The sequence below is a fragment of the Lutjanus erythropterus genome, chromosome 5 (assembly GCF_056507025.1).
Source record: "Lutjanus erythropterus isolate fLutEry1 chromosome 5, fLutEry1.hap2, whole genome shotgun sequence".
Taxonomy (NCBI): domain Eukaryota; kingdom Metazoa; phylum Chordata; class Actinopteri; order Lutjaniformes; family Lutjanidae; genus Lutjanus; species Lutjanus erythropterus.
Window position 1 is genome coordinate 11,372,519 of NC_139321.1, and position 26,640 is coordinate 11,399,158.

General features: G+C 40.9%; 1 protein-coding gene across 1 annotated transcript in view; it reads right to left on the reverse strand.

Annotated features, from left to right (window-relative positions):
• Window positions 1–263: 263 nt before the first annotated feature.
• LOC146326518 (uncharacterized) overlaps window positions 264–26,640 on the reverse strand; it is a 49,627-nt gene continuing 23,250 nt past the window's right edge. The window contains exons 4-17 of the mRNA XM_084718802.1: window positions 21,775–21,949; window positions 19,909–20,035; window positions 17,226–17,366; window positions 17,066–17,125; window positions 11,561–11,716; window positions 11,339–11,444; window positions 10,243–10,555; window positions 9,626–10,151; window positions 6,080–7,400; window positions 5,395–5,498; window positions 4,433–4,595; window positions 4,218–4,339; window positions 3,589–3,682; window positions 264–1,159 (exon numbers count right to left, since the gene is read on the reverse strand). Of these exons, the coding sequence (XP_084574928.1) occupies window positions 675–1,159; window positions 3,589–3,682; window positions 4,218–4,339; window positions 4,433–4,595; window positions 5,395–5,498; window positions 6,080–7,400; window positions 9,626–10,151; window positions 10,243–10,555; window positions 11,339–11,444; window positions 11,561–11,716; window positions 17,066–17,125; window positions 17,226–17,366; window positions 19,909–20,035; window positions 21,775–21,949 (3,893 nt within the window). The 3' untranslated portion in view covers window positions 264–674. The remainder of the gene's footprint in view (window positions 1,160–3,588; window positions 3,683–4,217; window positions 4,340–4,432; window positions 4,596–5,394; window positions 5,499–6,079; window positions 7,401–9,625; window positions 10,152–10,242; window positions 10,556–11,338; window positions 11,445–11,560; window positions 11,717–17,065; window positions 17,126–17,225; window positions 17,367–19,908; window positions 20,036–21,774; window positions 21,950–26,640) is intronic.

Sequence of the window (26,640 nt, forward strand, 5' to 3'; positions counted from 1 at the left end):
TTTTCAGCAAAATCTCCTCCAGCTTAACTTGGATGTTTTCCTGTTTTACTCTGGTCACAATATTTTCCACAATCCTCAAAATGTGAGCATGTATCACTGCCTTAAAATAAACACACACTCACGCACACACACACACACACACACACACACACTGAGAGTGGCAGAAAGACCTAGATTTACTTTGTCTTTTTATCACTTTTAACCAGCTCTCTGTGAATAAAGTATCCTCTTTATAAAATAACGTCTCCTTCTTCTCCTCCCTGAAATGTTTAGTCATATCAAATGGAATCATCTGAGTTACTTTAGCTAAAAATTAATATTTACTGTTGTGAGACTACTCATTCAGGCACATTATAACATACTAAGACTGTTGAAAAAATATGGATCCACTTCAAGTAAGACGCGTTAACATGTTGGGGTCCTACCCTGTCACTTAGAAAACATGAATGTACAACATAAGAAGAGTTAAACTCAGCTTCTGATTGGAGGGTTTGTACCAATCCGAAGCTGGAAGCCAAGATAGAAACCAGGACATAAGAAAACAACAGAAAACAGCAACTCTTTGTGTGCAAATGCGTTCTGGTCCATCCAGACTCTCGGCCCACTTAAGCCCCCTTTCAGGCCGTTTTTGAGCCAGTTGCCCGTGTACTCGACCTGACTGGAACTCGTGCCCGTCACTGGACAATCTGGGGCATCTCGCTCCAAGCTTTGGCCTTTTTCTTGGCCAAGGCCATCCAGGGCGGCTCGTCCTGGGGCAGCGCAGCGGGAGGCAGGCCTCGCTGGGAGGACGGGGTCTGGCCGGACAGCCCCGGAGCTCTCGAGCCGGACTTTTCAGGGGCGGTTCTCGAAGAGAATGGAGGGGAGGTAACTGTTGTGCTCGGGGGCTGGGGTGTCTTGGGAGAGGTGGCAGTTTTGGATGGTGGTGGCGGGTTTGTGCAAGAGGGGGATTTTTGGGGGACGGGGACAGGAGTAGGGGGTGACAGGGCTCTTTGGGGTGAGGGTTTGGTGGAGGCAGGGGGAACCTGGGGCTTTGGAGGGACAGGGCAGGGGAGCGACTGGGATTTAAGAGGTTGAGATGGCACTGGAGCTGGAGGAGAGAGAGCCCTCCTGGCCTCCTTTTCTACAGACACTGAAGGCTTACTGATCTCCGATGGACTCGCTGGAAGAAAAAAGACAGAAACAAACACACACACGTTAAACAAACACAGCATTTTCTGAAGGAAATGCCTGCGAATGCTGCGTGTGTTGACGCAGACTGGAATAATTTTTGAGGAACTTTATTAGGGCTGCAACGGATGCACATTTTTTCCATTCAAAGCTTTTATTGATGTTTTCATGTCTGTCATCATATTTTATGATATCATCACCCTATTATAAAAGGCCTTGAACAAAATCCAGAAATTTTGACTTTTGGACTTTTGGACAACACTTTGGACTTACCGGGAATGTTTGGATCACGTGATCACACGTGAAAACAACATGTGGAATGTAATTCTATAAATAGCATAATACTGATAATGTTAGAGCAGCCTAATTGTTATCTGTGACTGCAGAAACTGTAGAAAAGTCTGTATAAATACCAATTAATTTAAACCAACCCTATAATTTATAATTAAATGAAAATACATCAACATTTATGTGTTTGCATTTGGATTGAATGGAGACTTTAAAACACACCTGCATGAAGTTTCATTGCATTATATTATATAACTCATTTGTACTGTGTACAGTTAATGAGTTATATAAACAATGGCCCTTATAGACTTTCAGGCATTATATAACTTATAATAATGCAATCATAATGAGCAAAAGCTCAGCTGTTCAGTGTGCAATAATGAGCATTTTGAAATAGGAGCAGAGTCTGTATTATATTCAGTTGCAGAGACATAAATACAGTGGATGTTTGTGGGGTTGTTTTAGAATATAATAAAACATAAAATAATTGTGCTCGGTTAGAAAAATTACAGCTGCATCCCAAATTGCAGGAGGGGGTGCATTTCAAAAGTGAGAAATGTGTTTTTCTGGAATAGCTCAATAAAAATACACGAGTTACAGGTGAGCAAAAGAGGCACAGAAGAATAATTTTTGCTGCTGCACAACAATCACACCAATCACACAGAACAATCATATCAGGTAAAACAGCACAATTTATTGGTATGGTGATCTCTTTTCTGACATATGTGATTTGTATTCTTGTCCAGTTAACTTTATCTTTCCTTCATCATTACCTTCCTTCCTCATCAAAATCTCACAGTTGTATTTCTGATAAACTCTTACAGCTGTCATGTGTGAACAGCAGGGACACCTAACTTGCAGCCAGTGGGTGAAATCTGGCCCCCGATAGGGTGCCAGGGGGCCCTCTGATCATTTTCTAATTCACAATTTCAGTAATTCATTCACAGTGTTTTTCCCAGGAAGGAGGGACAGCCATGCCAGATTTTTATGATGGAATAAATTAGAGAATGAGTAACAGAAAAAGCTTGATCTTTGTTTGATGGCCTTTCAGGCTGTGTGAAGTGCAGCAGGATCAGACAGAGAGCTCTGCAGGGAAGGACAAACATTAGCTGAAGAGGATGCTGTTTATTCTGTCCCTAGGAGAAGTGGTTTATGTTTATGGTTTATGTGTATCATCACTCCAACGTGTCACTGATTGCATGATGAAAAAGGTTCCAGCTATGTTAATGTATAAACCCTTTCAAATGTAAATTATAAAAAAGGGGTCAAATCTGATTTATGCGTGTGGTTAGTAGTCAGCTGCAGGAGAGAGAGGTGTTGGGGGGGATGGCTCATGAGAGTAGTGTCGAGTGAGTTGATTGACACAGCTGTTCCCCGTTTGCGCAGATTGCATCTCTCCACTTTTTCATGCAGCAGTGTGCTGGCCATCAGAGGACTGCTACCCAGACAAATGAGTCGGACTCTCTGCCTTAGTTTTTGGTTTAAACTGAATGGACTGGAAGACGTGTGCTGGAGGAGCCGGGCAGCCATAAGCACATGTGGTTTTCTGATGATGTTGTTATTGTGGTCTGGGCAGTAGTGTCACAATCAAAGTTTTGCATAAAGTCTGAGGGGAACTCACACTGGTAGCAACACAGCTACACAAACCTTGCATCAAGTTAATTTAGTTAATCCATTAGGGTCAGAAGTTAAGCTGTCAGCAAATTTGTAAATAAAGAATTTGAAAGAAAGATGAGTTATGGGCCTTTTAATGTTTATGGATTACCTGATCAATAATGTCATTATTTATCTTTGTTTATTAACTGGCTTCTGCAAGAAACAAGTTGAGTATCACTGACAAACAGTAAAAAGTTTAAACTGAGTTGAATTTTGTTGGTTCAGTTGCAGGAGCAGAGTTTGTCCAGATGAGGGCAGCATTGCATCAGTGAACACTTCACTTAACGTGCAACAAGTTGGTGAAGAAATAGTAGGGAAGTGGTGTTAGTGCACTCTGTCAAAATAAATACAGTGATTTAGCACCTTAAACAGAATACACACTTCAAATGCAGGAAAATATCTTCTGCAAGTTCAAATGACCCTGTGCGAGCGTGTGCGAGCGTGTGTGTGTGTGTGTGTGTGTGTGTGTGTTCTGACCTTTGCCGGCGGACTCAGCTGTTTTGTTGCTGTTCTCCCTGCTCACGGCTGAGCTGACGTACATCGGCAGCGAATTCTTCCTCTCTTGTTCCTCCTGGTGACAGAGAGCAGCACGGTCAGTTATATGTTATGGGGCTGGAAATGTGTGGTGACGTACTGTAAACACGTGGAGGCAGGCCGAGAAAGAGACATAAATATGCAGGGTATACAATCATCCCATCCAAGCGAACATTTGAACCATGTGTTTTTGGACTGTTGGACAACCAAACCTTAACATTTGCAATTTTTTTTTTGTTTATTTCCTGTCATCATGTCAGTAACTGTAACTAACAGACTGGTATTAAGCTCAAATCTGTGCCACTATGCAGTTATGTGTGACAGAATAATAGTCATGATTTGTTGTGATGATCATACTGACATTTGACTCTTATGTCAAGTTGGCCCTGAGAGACTTTATTCAACAATAAAACTGAATTAGTTCATTCGGCTTAATTATCCTCTATGTTCATATTTTGTTGCCCCCATATCAGTTGACTCCTGCTGCAGACACTTTGTCACTTTTTTGAGAATGTGTATCCACATAAAAGCCATATGACACACACACACACACACACACACACACAGATTACCTTCTTGACAGTAATCTCCTCGAGTGAGTTTTCTTTATAGATCTTCTGTTTCTGTTTGGCCACAGAGATCCAGCTGGGAGAATCAGATCCAGCAGAAACGCCACGAGCTGCAGCTGCAGGCTCTGAGTCAATAACACAGCAGATATATTGTTACACCACGGGGCTCAGATCGGTTTGTGGAGAAAAATGGTGTTTGTTTATGCGTGTACACACACCTGAGACGCGCTTGTTCTTCGCTGCACTGTCTCCATGTACGTCTGGTTTCTTAGGGAGGGCAGGCTTGTTGCTGACTGGCTGACTTATGGAGGGCTTCACACTGATTGGCTGTGGTGAGTCGACTTTACAGCTCGATGGTTGAGCTGGTGGCTCGACAGGAGGCTGAATAAGATCAAATCAGATAATAAATACAAAAGGCTCTTAAGACTGTATTAACTGACTTTTTGGCTACAGCAGAAACAAGCTAGAAACACAACATTGACACATTATCACCTTATAAAGTTGATAAGGTGAACATATTAGTGGCCTATTTACACACCCAGCAGATAGGAAGAAACTTTTGTGCTCATAAAGTCTAATGGTCTGCTTTGAATTTTGGTGTCTTAGAGTTTTTTGATGACCAAAACAATAAGCTTGAAGACACTAAACCTCAGGGAAACAGCTGTGTTTGGTGATAAGTGACCCTTCCTAAGTCCCTCCCCTTTTCACTCTGTGCTCCAATAACAGTTGAGCAAGCCTGGTGAAACCTCAGTCAACCTTTTCCTTTCCTGTTTCCTGTAATTAGCCATGGTATGTGCTAGACTCGTCTATGTTGAAACGAAAAACAAAATTTGAAGATGGTTAAAATATGTTACATTTTATGCTGGCTAATTTTAGCAAAAAAAATTCTCTGTAGGTTCGATATATGATATAAGCAGTCATTTGATCTATTGTTAAATGTTAGATATGGGAGTTTTTCTGCCATAAATATATTGCGTCATTCAAGCTAAGTTTCAGGGTTTTTTGTGTTATGGTCAAAAAGTTCAGAGAACTTTAGATTTCTGCAGAAACCCTATAAATTGAACATCTTCAGTGCTTTTAAAGAATGACAGTTTTGCTTCCACTGTGCAAGTAACATTGAACATTAAACTTTCTTTAGACCACACACTGTCAGCAGTCACTACAAAGTCAGGTTAATCACCTCTGTGTTTTCCTCCTCCGAGCCGAAGCGGTGCAGAACCGACGTCTTCCTCAGTCGAATTCCAAATGGATTGTCAGGGTTTCCCTCCACCACAATGGAGCTCTCTGTGGGTGGAAAAGTTGGTCTGTGGTTTGATTTGATTTTAACTCCAACATCAAGCTTAGCTCATGTGTTTTAGACCAGACTAAATTCACTGCTTGTAGTTCAAGGACAAGAAAAAAACATGGCGATACAATGCAGTTAGACTGGGATAAGATGAGTTCTAATCAGAGTTTAGCAAAACTAGGTTTAAAATGAGTAAATCCAGATTTAATAAATCTAAGTTTACTGATGTAAACTGAAATTAAATACAGTTTAATAAAAAAGGAAGCTTAATTTTCTTAATCAAATTGAAATAAAAAAAAAAGAGCTGTTGGGACCTAGTAATTTTGAAAGTATAAATGCTAGCTAAAAAGTACAACAAAGTTACACTGCTGCTAGCGGTTTAGAGTAAAAACTAAACCGATGTTTAAAGAGACATTTAAATTGAAACTTTCTTAATTATAAGATAGGTTTAAAGCTTGTTGTAACATATATTTAAGTAAACCACAATTTAATCAGGTTGGGGCAACTCAGCCTTACAGTTTAAAAAGACAAGTACACAATTAAAAAATCTTCATGATCTACCTTTGAAAATGTTTCTTACCTTCTGAGCCTCCAGCAGCTGAAGTTGGAGGTTTAGTTGGGGGTGGAGGCGATGTTGCGTTGTTCTGTGGTTTGGCAGCTGTGCTCCCAGCAGGCCTCGCTCTACTGGGACTCAACACCAGTTCAACCTTGGATGGACTCGTTGGTTCAGCTTTTACTTCCGGCTCCTTCTCAGTCGCAGCCTCCACCTCTGCACCTCCAGGCCCCGCGACAGCTGAAGAGGAGACGCAGGCGGCTGGAGAGGAGGGAGGAGTCGAGCTCTCTTTGGCGTCTTCGACGGAGTGCGACCTCTGCCAGGCGGGGGAGATGGTGAAGCGGACTTTGCTCTGATCTGAACCACTGCTCGGCCGCTTGACTGTTTCCTCCACAGAGGCAGGGGGTGTAGCTTCATCTTCCAGGGACTGTTTCTCTTCTTCTGCTGTTTCCACGCTGTCAGCTGGTTCTTCTTCTTCTTCTTCTTCTTCTTCTGTGGATACTGCAGCAGGAGAAGGTGTCTCACTTTCTTTGGGACTTGCAGCAGTTGGGGACTGTTGGAAGAAAGACTTGGCTTTCTCTGAGCTGGGGGAGAGGAGATTGATGTGGAGAGTGGTGGTCTTACTGGGAGTGATGGTTCCAGTCTCCTGTGGCTCAGTCTCATGATGGGACTCTGGCAGAGACAAAGGAGGAGGCTTGGAGGAAACTTGTTCCGTGGCTTCAGTTTGATCTTCTTTTTCTAAATGTGATGTTTCTCCACCTTCCTGCTCCACATCTTGTTCAGTCTGATCTGCATGTGGTTGGTTTGCTTCACCGTCCTCCTCTTGGTCTGATTGGAGCTCTGTGTGGTTGATCTCGACGCCCTCCTCCACCCTCTCCTCTCCATCTTCCTTTTCCTCTCCAAAGCTTTGACTCGAAGCTGCTTCGCTCTCAGGAAGCTCCGTCGGGATTTCGTCATCACTCATGTGCTCTGGAGCGTCTCCAACCACAACATCTACACCCTCATCCGCCTCCTGCAGCGCCGTGGCGATTTTAACTTCTTCATCTGTGTCAGCAGGATGAACCTCCATCACCTCCTCTGCGTCATCCTTCTCCTCTTCTATCGCTTCCTCTGCCTCCTCTACTCTATCCTTTGCTTCATTCACCTCCACATCGTCTTCTTCTTTCTTCTCCCGTCCCTCCTCCTCCACCTCCGGCTCCTTCTCCAGCTCAATTGCCTCCTCCTCTCCCTCACTCTCTTCTTCTTCTCCTCTTTCCTCTTCCTGTTTGACAGTGTTTCCTGTAAAAGTCTCGATTTGTTCCTCTGGTGTGACCTCCTCGGCCTCTTCTTTCTCCTCTTCCTCTTTTTGCTGCAAAATAATGGAGAGAGAAAAATAAGGAAAATAGAGAACAGTTGTATGTTCTTATAAAACTCACCGCAAGGTTCAATGTTAGGTCCAGTTTGATTTTCTATTTACATGCTTCCACTTGGCCAAATCATCCAGAGTGACAACGTTTCTTTTTATTTCTAGGCAGGCAGGGTCCCACTTTATTTTACAATACACTAATAAGATGTAATGAGCAATAATTTGTATCATATTATACAAAAACTAGAAATAAAATATTATTTAGTAGACAGTAAAAAACACGAAGTTACCCCAATAAAAGCTAACAAGCTGTAATTTGTATGAAATGTAAGAAAAAGTAGCTTTTTTTTTTTTTTTTTTTTTTAACCAATGAATGTTAAGACTTTATTAGATCTTATTAGAGGCTAGTTAGGGACACATTACAAGAGAACCAAACTTAAGTGTGTTATTTCCCAGTGTTAGACCTTTATTAGACCTTATTGGGGGTAATTAGTGTTTAATAAAATATACTATTTCTAGTTTTTGTCTAATTTGATACAAATAAGGGCTTATTAGGTCTTATTAGGGTGACGTTTTTTACTGTTTAATAAAGAATTATTATTTCTAGTTTTTGTCTAATTTCATTTGTTACCTATTATTAGTGTTCTGTGAAATAAAGTGCAACCCTGCCGTTTTAGATTTAGTCTAACTGAGTCTTATTTAGAGTGGCCTCGTCCCCTGTCTGCTGTAAAATACACCTCTTTGTCCATTTTTGGATCAGAGAGTGTAACGGCCAGAGCCACTAAGCTGAGCTTCACAGTTCCTCTTCAGAAACCTATGCATGTGTAGTAGTTAGTAGGAAAACTCATCTTCTATCTTCTATCTCTTCCCCTTGAGTGTTTCCCACTTTAGACACAGACCACTTTTCTTTTTTTTTCTTTTTTTTTGGCGTCTAACTTGATATAAACACCGTTTCCTCTTTCTCTCGGGCCCTCTATCACTCTGCGACAACAGCGTTGACAACCGCACCAATACGTTCCCATTTTTAAAGCCACTTCTGACACTGCTAAATTAGTTTTAGTCTGCTGATTTCCAACAGCAGGGCTGAAAAGCTCTGTGGTGTGAAAATCTATTTACTATCGGGTGACATTTTTGTGAATGAAACCTGGCCACATACGGAGCAGAACAAATAGTCTTAAATATAGAGTTTGATGAAACACTTGAACGAACCAAAAAAAGTAAGAGGTTGAGGTTCTTGCATGAGGCCCATACAACATAAAAATATAGATAGAAATTAAAAAATAGTTTTTTTGATGAACTTTACTGGGTTTTTTTTTGTAAATATACAGAATTTGATTCCTGTAACATGATACAAAAAAAGTTGTGACAGGGACATGGTTACCAGTGTGATACATCACCTTTTCTTTATACAACACTCAGGAAGAGTTTGAGAATTAAGGACATTGTCGTATTTTTTGCTTCATAATATGCCAACCATTTTAAAGGGATAGTTCACCCCAAAATGAAAATTTAGTCATTATCTACTCAACCTCATGCCGACTGAAGGTCTCCAACAATTTAAGTGAACGGTGACCAGTTTTCAAATGGTGTAATCCAAGTCTCCTAAAGCCAGGACATGCCTTTCACTTGTGCACACACATATGAACGTGGCTCCAAGTTAAGGATCTACAGTGAAGATTTAGGTAAGAAAAATGGTCACCATTCACTTCAGTTGTTTGGGAGATTCTGCAGCACAGTTTTCCTGAGAAACTCGAGCGTGTTTTGTGGACTGAAAAACTAAACCTAACCTTCAGTCAGCATGAGGGTGAGTAGATAATGACTGAATTCTGATTTTTGGGTGAAGGGAGACAGGTCTGGACTGCAGACACCTCAGTCTAGTACCTGAACTCTTTTAATGCGGGCAGAATGTGTCTTGACGTTGTTTTACTGAAATAATGAGCGACTTCCATGGAAAAGACGCTGGATGGCAGCATGTGTTGCTCCAAAACCTGTATGTGCCTTTCGTCCTGACTTTCTAAGAACATACTGCAGGCATCAAATTCAGAATGAGGATATTTTCACAAAAAATAACACATTTTATCAATTTGAACATTAAATATGTTTCTTTTGTACCATATTTAATTGAATATAGGTCAAAAAGCATTTGCACATCATTGCATTCTGTTTTATTTTAAGTTTTATTAAACTTTTCTGGAAGTGGGTTTTACAAATGAATCCAAGATACTTACATCATGTGGACTGAATTGTTCCACTGCTAGCTCTTCCTCCTCCTCCTCCTCCTCTGCTGCTGGTTCTTCTTCCATATCTTCAACTCTCTCTTCTTCAACATCTTGACATGAAGGAGTGCGTCTGCTCAAAGAGGCAACTTCTTCCTCTTCCTCTTCCTCTTCCTTGGTGGTCTGATCTGGCAGGAAGGAGGCAGCCGGAGCAGCCTGATACCTGACAGGCTCCTCCACCTCTGCCTCCTCTTCCTTCACCTCCTCTCCTTCTTCTACATCTTCTCTTTCCTTTTCCTTCACTTCCTCTTTTATCTCCAGGACGACACCCTCGGTCTCCACGCCCAGTGATGAGGCGAGGGGAGTCTTCAAGGAGCTCAGCACCTCCTGCAAAAAGGAGCTCTCCTCCTCCTTGTTTTCCTGGACTCCATCCTCTTCTCCTTTCAGGTCACTTTCGGCCCTGTTCTCTACTCCGTAGGGGATGCCTGGAGGGTCCAGCAGGTACTCTCTGGGACCAGCAGGGGGCTCTGGCGTGGCTCTGGAAGGAGATATCAAGGAGTCAGATTGATAGGAGGAGAAAACAATAACAAGCAAGAGGAAAAAACAAGCAGGAAATGACGTCTAATCACCTGGGACTGTCCAGAGAGGAGGCTCTTGAGCTGCGTTTGGAGGAGAGTGGAGGTGGAGCGTCTGAAGCTTCCTCCTCTGAGAGACGCAGCTCAGGAGAAGAGGAAGTGTCCGGGCCGTGAGAAACATCCTGTTCTGCTTCCGACTCATCCTCTCCCTCCTCCCTCTCCTCCTTATCTCTCAACAGGGACTGTCTGGAATGCTGTGGTTTCTCCTCCTTCTCCACCTCCTCATCTTCTTCTTCTTCTTCTTCTTCTTTTTCTTCTTTTTCTTTGTCACTCTCCACCTCTGGTTTCAGCTCATCACCATTAACAACTGGATCACAGACAGAAGCAAAGGTCAGATATCAACCTGATGGTCGTCTATGGCCGCAAAAATAATTAAATCATTCAGCCAAAGTTTCATTATCAGTTTGTGTCTGTATGATATCTGATAAAATTAAAAGTAAAAGTAAAATTTTAATGTTAATATTTGAAAACGCTATATTTGCCATTATAAAGAATAAAATAAATGAGTGAATTCCTAAGTATATTATATGACAGAGTATTATGACCACATTAAGGGAAAAAAAGAGATGAGGAAGAATTTTGTCCTAAGACAAAGACCTAAGTCAAAATGTAAAGAAAAAAAGTTAGACCCGAAATATTTATCAACTTCATTCACAAAATTTTGACTTAAATCTCAACATGCAAAAAAAAAAAACAAAGAAGCAAACAAACAAACAAGAGAACCCCCCCAAACCCTACTTTTTTGATTATTCCCAAAAAGCTAAATAATGTTAATTTTAAAAAAAAATTCACAGTTCTCATTTTTGTCCTAATACTCTTCCATAACATGGGGAAAAAAATCTTGGTAACAATTTTCTCTCAGTGGAGTAAAAGGAATAAACTGTCTTTTATAAATTATATGATTGCAAATAATTATGCATTTTCAATCTTGACATTAAAAATCGGATAATAAAAAAAAATCCATTTGATTAAGTAATCAAATTTAAAATTGGCCAGCGAGAGACTTCCACACCTGTAGAATCATTTCTTTGTTAAAGCTAAAAAAAAAAAAGAGATGGAATAGAGTCAAACAGAAAAAAAGTGTGCTGACCTTCTGTTGTTTTCTGTTTTTCTTCCTCCTCCACACCATCTGTAACTGTGGTGTTCAGTGTCTCCTCCATTGCAGAGGTGTCTCCGTCTGCTTTCAGCTCCAGCCTCTGCACAGACAGAAGACATGACACTCTGATGGTCATGGTGATGCAGTTTTCAGTCAGATAGAAGATGCATTTAAAGCGTTTGTGCTCGTGTTTGTATTAGTGTGCGACTGTCTCACAGTGACAGGTTTCCTCCTGTTGCAGGCTTTTTGTCTCAGGCCCAGCTTGTGTTTGGCAGCAGAGTTGTCCAGACAGCCGAAGGGACTGGCCGGCTGACTGAAGTCTCCTGGAACCACCAGGGGGCTCATTGCTCTGCTGGAGGCAGCACAGGACAGCTGGGAGGAGAGGGAGACAGAGACAGAAGGTTTCACCACAAACGTTTCACAAATAACTCATTAACTGAGGAAATACCCCTCAGGCATTTGCCAATACAGGTACAAATAACCCCCCGTTGCGGCTGGAATCCAACCAAAACCAACACTCAGATCTGTGATGTCACCTCTGGAGGAGCACCATTCAGAAAAGCTGGACTTCCTGTCAACTCATGTCCTGGTAAAACTGCACTGCAATTCCACTGTATCCACAAAGTCTGTCCAGACAGAGACGCTTGTGTCACAGATTTCAGCTGTTGCTCTGCTCTCAGATTGGGTTGCATCAACAAAGATTAATTTAATCTGACTTCTAATCAGAGTTTAGCAAAACTAGTTTTAAATGATTAAATCCAGATTTTAAACTAAGCAGATCTCTTGCACCATTAAAAACTGATCTCTGTTTAGTCAATCAAACTTTAGTGATGTAAAACCCTCAATTAAATACAGTTAATTCATTATGGAGATCCATGCTTATCAAAATTCAAATAAATACACATTTAGTGCTGTCAGGACCTCGTAAGTGGAAAAGAGGGAGAAAACCATTAACTTTAACCATTAACTAAGTGTAACAAAACATTACGCTGTTTTCTAGCTAGCTTTAAAATCAACAAAGTTTTGAAATCTTTGCTAGCTAGCTAAAAAAAAAGATTAAATTTCAAATTGTTCGGAGCTATCTAAAGAGTTAACAAAACTTTTTTGCTAGCTAGCAAAAAAAATTAACAAAATGTTATTTTTTACTAGCTAGCTAAAGTTACCAAAACACTGCGTTGTTTGCTAGCCAGCTGAAAAGTTAGTTAACGCTAGCCTAGTTACTCATGATGTCTCAGCAGAGAAACTCTAATTTCTCCTCTTTGAGAAAAACCTATTGGTTGAATGAATTAAGCAGCGTGGTAAAATAACAAGATTAAAATACCAACAACATGAAAAAAAGAGACTGGTAGCAACTGGCAGACTGTTTTAATGGATCAGCTGGACAGACAGACTTTGAGGAACTTGATTATTTTTGTTCAATCATCTCTAAAATGAAGCTGTTTTAAAAGTTGAACTTCTTCAAGATTTAATACTCTTTCACATCTAGGTTAAGAGTAAAAACTAAACTGAGTTCTTAAGAGAAGTTTAAATTATTTCTTCTTAATTTCAAGGTTTTAAAGTTTACAGCAACAAAATTTAAAGTTAAGCTTTAACTGGGAATTCATGTTGGTGCAGCCCTTGTTCCTGGCTTTCAGAACAGCCAAACATTGGAAAGATGGAACAAGTTGTCGCTGTTGATAAAAGATGGATTTCCACTAAAACGATGAAGGCAGCAGATAAAGAAACCAGAGGAAATCGAGCCAGACCGGCAAAGAGAGAGGAGCCAGAGTGAAGGAGTCCAGCTGTATAAATATTAGCTGTCCTTATCTGCAGGACCAACACTTACTCTGTCATCGCTGCAGAAGCACACCACTCTCTCTGTCCTATGACACGTTCACATCTCATCTATTAATCCATCAAAACAACTCAGAGTACACATTATTCCCTTAACACATGTTTGGGCTGACAAAACATCTACAGTGACAGTTTCAGTTGGCAAAATTCTGTATTTCAGCACTATTTTCTACCAAAAAAAAAAAAAAAAAAAAAAAAAAAAAAAAACCCTAAGTAACCAAGGCACTGGGTTTACGTTTTCCAGATATAATTTTTCATGTTTTGAGCTCCACTACTTGCTCAAATAAATTCTATTATATTGGCAGAAGTTTCAGAGATTGAAAACTCTAAACATCAGCATATGAAACCAAAACTATTTGCACAGCTAGAAACCACTAGAGGTCATTCAATGTTTTTATGATTTGGGTGAAGTGACCATTTATGAGGCACATTATTGTCTGCAAAACTCATAAAAAAAAGATGGATAGATTGTGAAACATTTGGAGGAATCACAGTTCTGCTTTGTTGACATCTAGAGGTTTGTTTATGGAGTTTTCAGGTCTGTGTGTGTGTTTCAGAGAGAGGGGCGGGCTGAGGCAGAATTTAAACGCTATAACTACAAGCAGACACGCTGACTGCCAGAGAAACCATCGGAATGTGCACTCTGAACACACACACACACACACACACACACACACACACACACACACACACACACACACACACACACACACACACAGAGTGGGTCAGTGGAATAACACGTACAGTATGACAGAGAAAAGAAAAAGAAGGTCAGAAAAACAGAAAAAAGGAAACAGAGAAAGGGACGGGCAGAGGAAGAAGAGGTCAAGTAGCAGACTTCCATTTACGGTTTGAAGAGCAGCTAAAGGGTTGGTTGTGACTACATGCGCACACAGACACACACACACACACACACACACATATATGCATGCACAAATCCTGAGGTTCATCTTCAGGCATCACACACAGAGCACATGACAGCTATTTACTGCTCTGCAGATACAGTATGCTTTTGTGTTAGAAAATTTACTGTATGAACCTGAGCTGCAGGACATCATTAAATCCTCTGTGATACATTATATTTATTTAACTGACACTTTTATCCAAGGTGACTTACAATCAGTGGATTCTACCATGTGGATAAAAACCAAATATTACAAGAATCGTGCAAGTACATCAGGGTTGCCAGGCACTGGGCTACTTTTGACGTATTGCCGCAGTATGATTTTTTTGTCTGCTAGTTGTGTGGACCACTTTGCATGCTAATTACATTAACAATATCTATGTATGCCCACATAAACACACACTATGATGCGTCTATGCTCTCCACCTGTTGCTGTCGGTTTTATTGGATGTTGAGTTGGTTTTGGGCAAGTTTTGTCACACAGACCTGGTAACCCTGAAGTACATCAACTTCATTTCTGAACCACTGACTTATATAAAGATGGACGACGTGAAAAGTACAGCCAAAGTATCTTGATCGCCCCCTGGTGGCTGGCGGCAGTATAGGTAATAAATCCTGCCCCCTCTATATTAGCAGATGGGAGAAAGAATCAAAGAATACGTCAAATAGATTTTTCCCAAAGATGATTTCTGTCATGAAAATGCTGATGTATGTTGAAGTGTTATTTTTTCAGATCATTATGGTTATAATTAGTTATGTTATACTAGAAAAAAAGAGGGCCTCACTTCATGATTGACAGCTGGGCTGATATAGTTGGCCCAGTAGGGCAGGACTTCAGTACCACATCTCCAGCCCTGATCACTACTGTGCTCTGACTCCAAATGATGTCAGCGGTGCAAGATGGCAGCACTCATATACAGGATAATTTGGCTTAATTTTTGTACAGCGAGAGTTACAGTCAATTTACTGAAAACCTATCGTGGCTGAGAAACTTGTGAAAAACTTGAACTACAATTTAGAGCCAGTGTTTGGTTTGTTGGTTCTGGGTTACTGTCAAAACTTGGCATTGCAACATGTTGGCCTCCATGGAAGAGAACCTGCACACTCTGTAGTTATTAACAGTTCATTTTTAGGTAACAAAAACACAACAATTCTTATTTTCTGGTCATTATACACCAATGAAAACATACTTGTGAATATTATAATCCATTTCTGCTGATAGATTCCCCTAAATCTTACACATTGGACCTTTAATACCAAGAGTATTAATATTTTTTTTCAATCTCAAAGCCACAAACTAAAGAAAGAAGCTAAATGACAAATGACAGATGACCCAGACCCAGGGTGATTTTCAGCTGATAATTGACAAATTGTCTATCTCCAAACTGTTACTGCTGCAGTGAAGTTCATTTTAAGAATGAAATCTCTTGAGAAAAAAACGCTCTATGTCTCCATAAAGTCTGTCGTGTGTTCTCTTTGAATGGAAAAGCTCCAGAAAGTGCCACTGCCACTGCAATTCATAAGTCACTGCCGTCCTCCTTGACCACATTCCTGTGTGTGGAATGCACTTTAAAAAGGGATATTTTCAGGTTTTTGTGTGCGTGTCTTTGCAGCTGGCCATTTGTGGTTCTTTTCAGGGGGAAAATGACTGGCCAAAACCCTTCTGAAATTGCTAAAACGGCACTATCATTAAATGCTCATTTGTCATACTTTGCTGACTGTGCTTTTAAGCCCACATTATAGCCAGCGGGACTAAATGGATAGTTGAGGTTTTTAGGACATTTGTCTTATCACGAATTGGCTCTCCCCTCTGTCCATCTGTAAAGCACTTATTGCAGTGAATTGTTTTCACCGACGGCGCTGTTACAGATAATATGGGACATTTCAAGTGACATGAGCTGAGCCACAAACACTCATAGGGCAGGACAGGAGGCAGATAATTAGAGATTACACAGGGAGAGAGACAGTAGGAAAGAAAAGGGATTAAGTGACTGATAAATGTGGGAAGACGGTAAAACAGGTGAATTTGCATAGAAAGGGTTCTTGTTTGGAACGCAGAGTGATGTTTCAGTAATTAGACTGGATCATGAGATGTTTTTACCATCATAGTCACATGAGGAGAAATGTCACAATCACACAAACTGCGCACACACACACACACACACACACACACACACACACACACACACACACACACAAACACACACACACACACACACACACACACACACAGCCTGAAGGTTCCTCCTGGCTGAAGGGCCAGCGATCGGGGAATTCCCTCACCATGCTACATGGAGGCTATTCATTTAGTAGCAGCAAAAAAATACTGCAAATCACTTTTTGCTGATGACCATGTTGTCTTTGAATGCAAACAAAATTATCTTTAGTATCTTTTTTTTCCAACTGGAGCTCAGTAACGTGACATTTAAGTTCTCCATGATTCTCTCCTGCAGGTCAGTGGAGCGTTTTAGTATCTTTTAGCTCATTGTTTCGGTTTTAAGACGGGACAGCCAAAGTTAGCTACTAGCTGTGCAATATCTAACTCCTATAGAGCCACATATTTCCCATAGAACTTGGTGGAAATTAAAACAGAGCAAAAAAAAAAAAGAGAGACTGCTGGACAAATTAACGAATGCTAAGATTGTGAACTGCTGGACCTTAAATAATAAATCCCCAGAAATTATAAACAAGAGGAAAAGTGCACCAATTTTACGTCTTAGTGAGTACTACTGTTTTTATTAAAAACACTGTATATGGCCTGTTTTGGCTCCAGAGGGAGCTAAAAGTGAGCTTATCAGACCTCTGTAGTCTGTTCCTCACTTTTACTTGAGGCTAACAGCTTCAGGCTACATTAACCACTACTAGCATAACACACCTGAATGTCTGACTGCAGCATTGATTTTGCAAATGTTGGTTGTAAGTATCAATATTTAATGTAAGTGCAGTGCTAAATAGGTGGAATAGTGTTTTAAGTGTTTGTTTACCTGGTCGTCATCACTGTCCATTCCCTCCAGACTGACGGAGCTGTTCCTCTGAGCCTGATTCTGAGCCGCAGAGGTGGAGGGAGAGAAAAGAAAACCAGTGTTAGCAGTGCAGCGGTTAGGTGGACTGCAGAGCGGGACGTTATGCAAAAATATGCGTTACCATGTTTGTGTGAACCGTTGTGTATTCGGGTGGACTGCAGGGCAGGCCGTCATCCTCAGACATGGTTCCAGCGTCTTCTGTCCTCTTCACACACATGATGGAGGGAGGAGAGCCCAGTCTGATGGCCTGTTTCAGCTGGAGCTGCAGAAAAACAAAGAAAAAATGTCACATTGTATTTGTGCGTCAAGAACCAGAAACCCGGGAACATGACCTCAGTTGTAGATAATGCAGCAGGAAGTAAAAGTGTTTTCCAGGTTTTGTGTGAGTTCAGGTACTCAGAAACGGACAGAAGCCAAATCTGTCAGCCTGTTAAATAAACTGCAGCTTTATGAAAAGGTAACAAATGTGTGTTTTTAATGTTTCACAGCCTTTACAGTCTGAAAATCCTCACAGGTGATTAACAGAGAATGACTTGTAAGGACAAGCAGCTGGCACACAGAGAAAGTGTTTATTTTAGTGTGTGTGTGTGTGTGTGTGTGTGTGTGTGTGTGTGTGTGTGTGTGTGTGTGTGTGTGTGTGTGTGTGTGTGTGTGTGCGTGCGGCAGGTATCACAGAAACTCAAACTAACAGATTTGTTATCTGCCTGTTACGTGTTCTCCCGTTACAGTCACTCAAGGACTCATTTACTCAGGTGCAAAGCAAACACAGAACAATACAGCTTTTCTTTGGCCCGCTGGACGCCGGCACACACCGAGTCCTTGACAGAAAGACGTCAACCGCTGCAGCTCTCAATGTTAATATGTCAATGTTGTTACAGTAACTCAAACACATCGAGAAACACAGATGAGCTCCAACTACAACATGAGAATGGCTTATCTCACCATTAAGAGTAGTGTTGGGAAGTTCAGGTCACAAGTTCATTAAATTCAGTTTATTGTGAATTTTGAGTTGAATTCAATAGAGCACAACACAAAAATTCATTACATGTTTTTTCTTTATTTTTATTATTCTTCTACATTAATACTGGAGACATAAAAACTATGAAATTATATGGAAGAATGCTGTGAGCTGTGTATTGGCAACAGATTTTTACAACGGAGGAATGTTAAGAATCACTTTAGAGCTATGGCAATGATAAATGAAAATGTTAAATAAGAACTATTCTTTTCCATATAATTTTGTGTCAAAGCCAGACACATGCAGCTCTATTGGAAGAGGACCTGCAGCACTTTACTAATCCCTGTAAATATTACACACTGGACCTTTAAGAGAGTGACCATCATGTTATATGTACATGTACAACATACAGTGCTTCACCGTACATTATGTTCTACTAAATATGCAGCCCGTCACATATCGATCCTTCCATGCTGTGTTTATATTTGGCTCTGGAACAACCTCAGTCTGCTTATCAAACAGGTCGTCCAGCTCAGAGTGAGGATTAAGGTCAGGAAATCTCCATTAGATTGTTTTCCACAGTCAATTCAGTTTATGCAATTCAGTGTATTTGCTTTACTCTGAAAGTCTTTCTTTCTAATCTACGTACGTTTGCTTGTGAAATTCTTATTCCTGTTTATAAATGCACTGTTTGTTATTACTTGCGTCTTTCTGTCTATTGGCGTCTTGCACATGTTGTCTGATTGCTCTCTCATCTCCAAACAGACCAACCCTGAGCACTTTCTCTATATTTTAGCAACATGAGAAAGTTTTCCTTTTTAGCAAATCCCTTAAAGACGTTTAATTGTCACTCCTCTGCAGGCTTAGCCGAGCAGTTTAGCTGGAGGTCAGTCTGTCTGTCTGGGTCTCATGTCTTCTTATTTTAGCTCGTTGTTGTGACAGACATTTGTTCTGTCTGTCTGCTTTTCTTTTCGTCATCCACTCCTTCATCTTGCTTTGACAAGACGCTCCGGTTTTAAGCTCCCTTTGTGATACACGTCAGCTCTGCCCGTCTGACTAAATATACAGCAGATCAGCTGGTACCGCTCTGTCTCTTTCTATCAACTCCTTTATTTATACGTACTGCTTATGACAGCTGAGAGCAGCACAGGGTCATTAGACGTTCTCTCTCTACCAAACACACGGACTGTGATTTTTGATTTGCTTATTATTCCTTCACCTGCGGTCAAATCCTGTTTTCTCTTGTCCGTCTCCACAGGCAGGTCAGAGGTCAGGGTCACTATGGCATCCTTGATCTGACTTGAGGAAAAGTCTTAAATGGATAGTTTGGATTATTTGAGGTGGGGCTGTATGAGGTACTTATCAATAGTTAGTGTATTAGCTACAGTAGATGGCTCTCAGCACACCCCCAGTTTGGAGAAGGTACCACTATGGAAGCTAAGCAATGTGCTGCTGCAGCAACAAAAGGTATTTTAGCCGCTCACAAATGGTCCACCTAAAAAAGTCATCAAGAGAACCAGATCCAGGAAGTCCTGCCTAATGTAAAGTTGTGCAGACAACCTTGGAAAAGACACTCCGCCTTCTGGTGAAATAAAACTACTACTAAGTTCATTCCTCGAGCACAGGAAAACAAATGGACCTGCGCACTTCCTTCTGAAATTATGAGCTGTAAAAAAAATAAGTTGTAGTTTAAGTGTACGTTATATCTAGAATTTTAGGTAGTACACTGGCTATGTGTAAGTTCCTTACGCAACCCCACTTCAAATAATCCAAACTATCCCTTTAAGCTGTTGTTGACACAGGAGCTCAAACTGAAAGACCAGGTGTGCTTTTTATGCGTATTTACCTGTAGCGATTTCACTTTCCCGTGAATGCTGTCCTGAGATGCCCCCAGAGCCTCGTTGGCCTCTGACGAGTCCGAAACAAAGACCGAGTCGTGCGACAAGGCTTTGCTGCCCAGGCTGATCTTTGACCTTTGGGAAACAAGAGGAGGAAGAAATAAACAAAGCAGAAAGTGATGCGTCACAGACTCTAAAACAAAATAAGCAAAATAAAGAGAAGTGGGTGCTGGGAGGCCCTGAAGGCTCACTGAGTTAAAACAAATAGCAGTCACCAACAATGGTGCAACAAATCTCCGTTAATGATGATGAAATGGACCACAAACTGGCTACAGTAAATTTGGAAAAGACATATCCTGCGACACAACGAGGAAAAGTCAAGCGTTGACAAGGCAGGAACTGGCACAACTTGGGAAAACAAAGGAAATAAAGACTGTCAACAGGAAGACACATTCTAATAGTTGTTACGAAAAACAGGAAACCATGAGCCCCAGCTGAGGAAGAACAGGAGATGGATGTTAAACATTATCTTCCTTTCTTAAATTGTCTCTGTCCTCTTCACACAAGAGGAGATATTTGTCTAAATGGACAGAGGAACGCCAACAGATCGGGTAGAAACACAACACTGGGCTGCAGGAAAATGTCTGTTTTGTTGGTGAACACCTTAAAATTCTTGTGGTGGCTGAGGAAAACACTGGAGGGCTCAGGGATATCTTTGGAAAAACAAGGTAACATTGCCAATATTTTATCGGATTCTTATTTCATTGGGGTCAACTCACCCTAAGGATCTGCCAACCCGCCAAAAACAATCCCATAATCCCATAATTGACTAAATGCCCTTTTGAAGGCTTTTCTAACCATAACATGAATACAGTTACAAAGGAAACACTAACAGATTTGCACAAAAACTTTGCACTTGCACTTTTCAACAGTTTGGGTTAAAATGTGCTGTTTGTGCAGCTACAATACTGTCATGGAAGGAATCAATGATCCATTACAATGCACAGTTTATAGATAATAAACCATATTTATAGTCATTTATTTCCACAACTGGGTTCCAAAAGGACTGAATGCAGGAATCATGTGACTGGAGAACTTTTGATATGACTTACTGGTTTATTTTAGTCGATACCTTAAAGCCCTAATAGTCAGTGGGTTACCTACAGTACATTTAAAGCATGGGTCTTCAATGTTTTTCAGGCCATCGACCCCTTAGCTGATCGAAATAGATGGCGCAGGGACCCCCTACTGCATATATTGCATCAAATATTTTCAGGTCTTCTCTCTTTTGCATCTACCCGCTAAGTCAGCAGCAGTTTTAGCGTAGCTAATGTTAGCTGTGGTAGCCTCACCCTCTACACTTTCACCAGTGGTTTTTGAGGTGGGGGGTATGTCAGCGTGTCTTTGTGATACACGTCGACGTACACTTAAACTGATGTTGATTTTTTTAACATGGGCCTTTCTTTAGGTGGCTAAAATATGTTTTGCTGCTGACCCTGTCCACAGCAGTACATTAATTAGCTTCCTTCATCAGTACTCCTGCTGCTTCTCCAAACTGGGGGCGTGTCGACCTCCATCTATTGTTAGTAACACACTGAAATAAGTACTTAAACACTGAGTTATCCCTTTAAACAGAAATGTTAAGATGAGGCTTTTGCTAACCTTCTCTAATAAATATAAATATATACGTGATGAGATATGGTTGAGATTGATTCTGAGATGCAAAATGTGGCAAACAACAAACTGCTAACCAAACATTTCCCCAATAAATCACTTGACGTTTTTGAATTTTCTGTCAATGCTACAATAAAAGGGTTGCCATCACAGCTGACATGTGTTTGGGTATTTTTAGGTGTGTGTGTGTGTGATCTTACCCAGAGCCTTTATCCTTCTCTGATCGAGTGAGAGTGTTATTTTCGGATGTTTTGCTGACATTGTCGCTTGATTGGCTGGCTTTGAGCCCGGCGTCTGCTCCTGCGGCTGGCAGCTCCTTTCTCTTCTTCCTGGCAAAGAATTTCTTAAACGTCTGGAACTTGGACTTCTTCTTCCCTGTGGAGACAAACGAGAGAAGAGAGAAATTAAGACAATTTTATGGAAACAGGTTTAGCCCCCCTCGTGGTGACAGCCCCACAGTGAATCGTTATAACTTAACTGCACAGTGATGTATTAATGAGAAAATTACACACACAGCATCTTTACACACAGACCTCATATGAACTCTGTTTGAGCAATTAGCCCTGTGTCAGCTGTAAAGGCTCAGGTAGGACCAAGACTCTGTGTGCTCACACAGAGACGCACTTAAAGACAGATACACACACTCCTGTGCTTGTAAACCCTCCCCCCCCAGTGAGTCCACCTCCATTAGCACCGCAGTGGAAAAACTCAACAACTCTTTTATAACTCCTTAAACAGCTACAAACTGCTTTCACTGCTTTCAGTCAGCGAGCAGCTCATCCAGAACCTGAAATACCCACTGGTCCTCTCTCTCTCTCTGTCCCACACTCAGCAGGGCTGTGTCCTGTCTCAACACATAGTTCTCTGTTCAAGTCAAACAGTCTGTATCAAGAAAGATGCATATCAGTATCCTTGTGTTTAATAAAGATCAGCCACCTCATTTATCAGGCACAAAAACACAGCAATGCAACATCTGGCGAAACGCTGCAGAGGCCAATCAAACACAGGTAGGTGCACATTCTTGGTAGATTAGTAAGAATGCAGTATTTGTTTTATTTTATCAAACCACTGTGCAATGTTTTGGTATCTGATGGGCCTTCAGACTCATGGATCTGTTACTCAAACTGGACTTCCTTGATGTGTTTCATGCCTGGCAGGTGTCTGATATGACATTTTCTGTTTTATCGCAGGGTTCTAACAAGTTGATTCCACTAAGCACGGCACATCTGTGCTACCGTTTTGATCCGTCCTGCACACCGCTGCATTGTCTCCACCGGCAGCGTTTCAGCAGCATTTCAGCAGTGGAGCGTTTTGTCCACCTGATTATGTTTACTTGCTCAGATTTGGTTGATTGGACACAAAACTTTGACCTGCTGGTGACACAAGAGGGAAATTCATGGGATCACCAGTCTCACACAACCAGACATCTCCACAACACCGTGTCAACACTGGAGAAAGGTCTGGAGTTGCATATTATAATTCTGCTAAAGGGGTTGAAAAAACTGTTCTGGCTTATTTGTATTTCTTTAAACCAATCACAATCATCTCGGGTGGCGCAAAGCCCAGATTGAAATAACAGTGCACCTGCAAATTTGTGTTGGGGGCAAACTTATTTTGGTTGAACATTTACATGTAGATTGGCGAGCCCTGACATTAAAAAGGCTAAATCCCTGCAAAGGACAAACTACCAGCTGCTAGCTTGTTTATGTGTACAGAATGTTTACCTACAGAGTGTAGGTTGTTACCTCAGAGGTCACTGTTGTTGTTTACTGAAGGGATCAGGATTTTGACAGTAAAAGGCAGATAGCGGAAGGAAAGGACAATGCTGTCAGAACTAGGCTTATATCCACAGTCTACAACCGATGACTCAGACTGCAACCTTTGCTCTCAAAAGATCAATTTTCAGCCAAAAAATGAAAGAAAAAATCTGTCTGGAACCACAACTATTCAATTCTCTTTTTTCTTTTTTTTCGGATTTGGCACCCATAGCTAATCTAGGGAGACTCTGGCAAAATTCAGAGGAAAAGACATCATAGACGTAAGCCATGACACACATTTCAGCTGACGAAATATTACATCTTTTTTTTAAAGATTTTTTTTAAGAATAGCTTTAGGCCTACAACAATGATAAATGCAGACCATGAATGTCTGTAGATGATCATAGCAATACATCAAATACCTGATGAGGTATTTTTGTCTGAGGTTTCAGAACAAGTGACCAAACAACACTGCCATCCCTCAGTTCACACCAGTACTGTGGTTAAACTCATGTGAGAGCTCACTCTATCAGAGCTATAGGATCAGTCAACAGTAAAGCTTCATAGCACCAAGCCTTGCATAATGCTGGACTCTGTGACCTCTGACAACACAGACAGAAGTCACAGCAACACTCATCACAGACGGGCACATCATCATAATAATGCAAACTAATTTGGAGAAGAATGATGAGATATACAATCCAAACATACGGATATATTTATCCTCAGAGTCTGGACAGTGTTGAGACACAAAACATGGGCAAGTGTAGGCAAAGGGAGCTATGAACAAAGAATGAGCCGCGGGAAAAACAAAACAACTGTGATCCAGCTATTTTGAGAATTCACATCCCTGGGCTATAAAATACTTTAGAAGAGACTTAAAAAAGACACATTCTTTTTATATGAGCTGTGACATTTTTGTCCCTCACCCTTTGGGGAATCCTTGAGCATTCGTTTTTTTTCTCTCTCTAAAAATATGCTTTCTGTTTGGAGCTAAATCACAGCTAAAAAATGTCTGGAATCTGACACTGGTACCACGGCCAAGACGCTTTAAATTTCTGGGTCATTTGCTAAAGAACACATCACAAAGTTAATTTTATATCTCATAACGTATGTGAATAGAAGCAGCTTGCTTTCTTTCCTTTTGCGATCTTGTACGTGTTACTGATAAATTTTATATGACACATTAAAAGCATACAAATACTTAAGTATGAATTCAAACTGCAGCCTCAAGCTGACTTTTCTGCATGGAGTGCTAAATATAGCATGCGCCACACCATTAGAGAGACGATAATGTCATTTTTCATCCAATTTCTGTGAAGCCTTGGCTGCAAATTCTCCGCTCTTTCATCTGGACCCTAAAGTGAACTGCTATATTTACTTGAGGAGCGTCCAGCCTGCTTTTGACGATGCTTCAGAGGCCTTTGTACACTGCCAAGATGAAAAATCAGGGGGAAACACCAGTAGACAGTGCCATTTATTGTGCTATTTTAGGCACAATACTCTATTAAGTTAAAGGTCTGTGCTCAGAGAGCTGAAAAAGGCCACTGCTTCAATGGAAGGTCAGTGCAGCTTTATGGTCACTGTAGCTCTAAGATACTTTTATTTCCCGATATACTGCTACAAACACAACTGCAAACAAACTCAAAATAGGATCATGGGAATTCTAAGGCAGTCTAAGGTCAGCATTAAGGGGAGCTAACCTCAGCTTACACAATGAGAAGACAATGAGTGACCTTTGGCAGGTGAACAATGTCATGAAGAGAGTGAGGAAGAGGAGAGGCAGCCTAAAATTCTACATTGCTTTTGGGTCAGAAAACTTTATTTCTATTCACCGCCAGGAGAGGAGGGTCAAGGAGGAAAAGAAGAGGAAAAGAGGTCCTTCACGACAAGTGTAATGTCACCGGGAAGGAAACGCTAGGGGCCGACAAAGGAACAACAGCGTAAACAAACAAAGAAGGCATGGCGTGACACCGGCTGTCTCGGGTTCTGAAGAGCCAAAAAAGAGAAACGACGTGTTTTCCTCGGTTTCACGTTTCCCTCTCACAGCACTAATGTATTTCATTTCGCCATGTTTGCAGTTGTGCATGGAAGAGAGTTCTGTGTTCCTGTTGGTCAAGCAAATGGAATTTGTTGCAGAAGCCGAAGAAATTTGAACAGGTTAGTCCTTTTGTCAGTAACTAACATCTTATACAACCCTGTGTTACAAAAGGATCAATTAAGTAATTCAAGAATAAAATTAAAAGTAGGTTTAAACTAAGGTCTTGCTTCTCAGATAGCCAATCATACTTAATGGGGTGGTACAAGATGTGATCGGGCAGATTTAAAATGAATATTTCATATCAAATTCTTATTTTATTTGGCAAGTGACCAGGTAATAATTAATAATAATAAGATAATCCACAGTCCTTGTTGTAAGCAGGTTCCTGTAGGAACTACTTTCTTTCTACTAGATAGAAAATAGTTATTGCATTAAACTGCTCACTACAAAGTATTTGGATTATCTTGAGTAACTGAGTCATGATTTCTGACACTGTTGTTGAATTTTTTTCTGTATTTGTTTTTTTTGCACTTTCAGGACATCAAGCAGGGTGCCATCTAGTTCCATTGTATTGGAGAGAAGGAAGACATCTCTGAAACTCACACCAAAACTATCTAGATGGATAAATAGCACAACAGATAAGAGGGAAAATATGTATTTTTGATTATAAGGTGAACTGTCCCCTGAATATGATTCAAAGTTCTTCTTGATAATTATGTTATTATTTTAACCAAAGCAGAGTGTAAGTCAAAGCAAACAGGGTTATATGTACTGATTCCTTGGCACAGAATCATTTTAATTTTAGTGTGACTTTAATAAACAATACTCAGAAGGTAACTTTGATTTTTACACTTTTACAGTATCACGCCATGAACATTTAATCTGTAGGGAGATGCTTGTTTTGAAAAACAAGTATTCAGGTGCTTTAAAATGAAAGAATTAAAAAGGAAGAAAGGAACAGGCCCAGCTGAAGATATGACAGGAAAGGGGGCAGAGAGAGAGAGAGAGGGGGGATGATGTGCAGCAACTGGGCCGCAGGTGGGAGTCGAACCGGCAGCCGCTGCAGAGGACTGACAGCCTCAATACATCGGGCGCAGGCTCTCGTTCCACCAACTGAGCTATAAGGGCACCCCGTATCATTTTCTATTTAAAGACTCTTTCAACCCTTTCAAACTGTGGATCCAATTCAAACACGGCACATTCTGCCAGGCGCCAATCAGAGATAAGCCGCCTGTCTGGCACCGTCACTGGGTTAACACCAACAGATT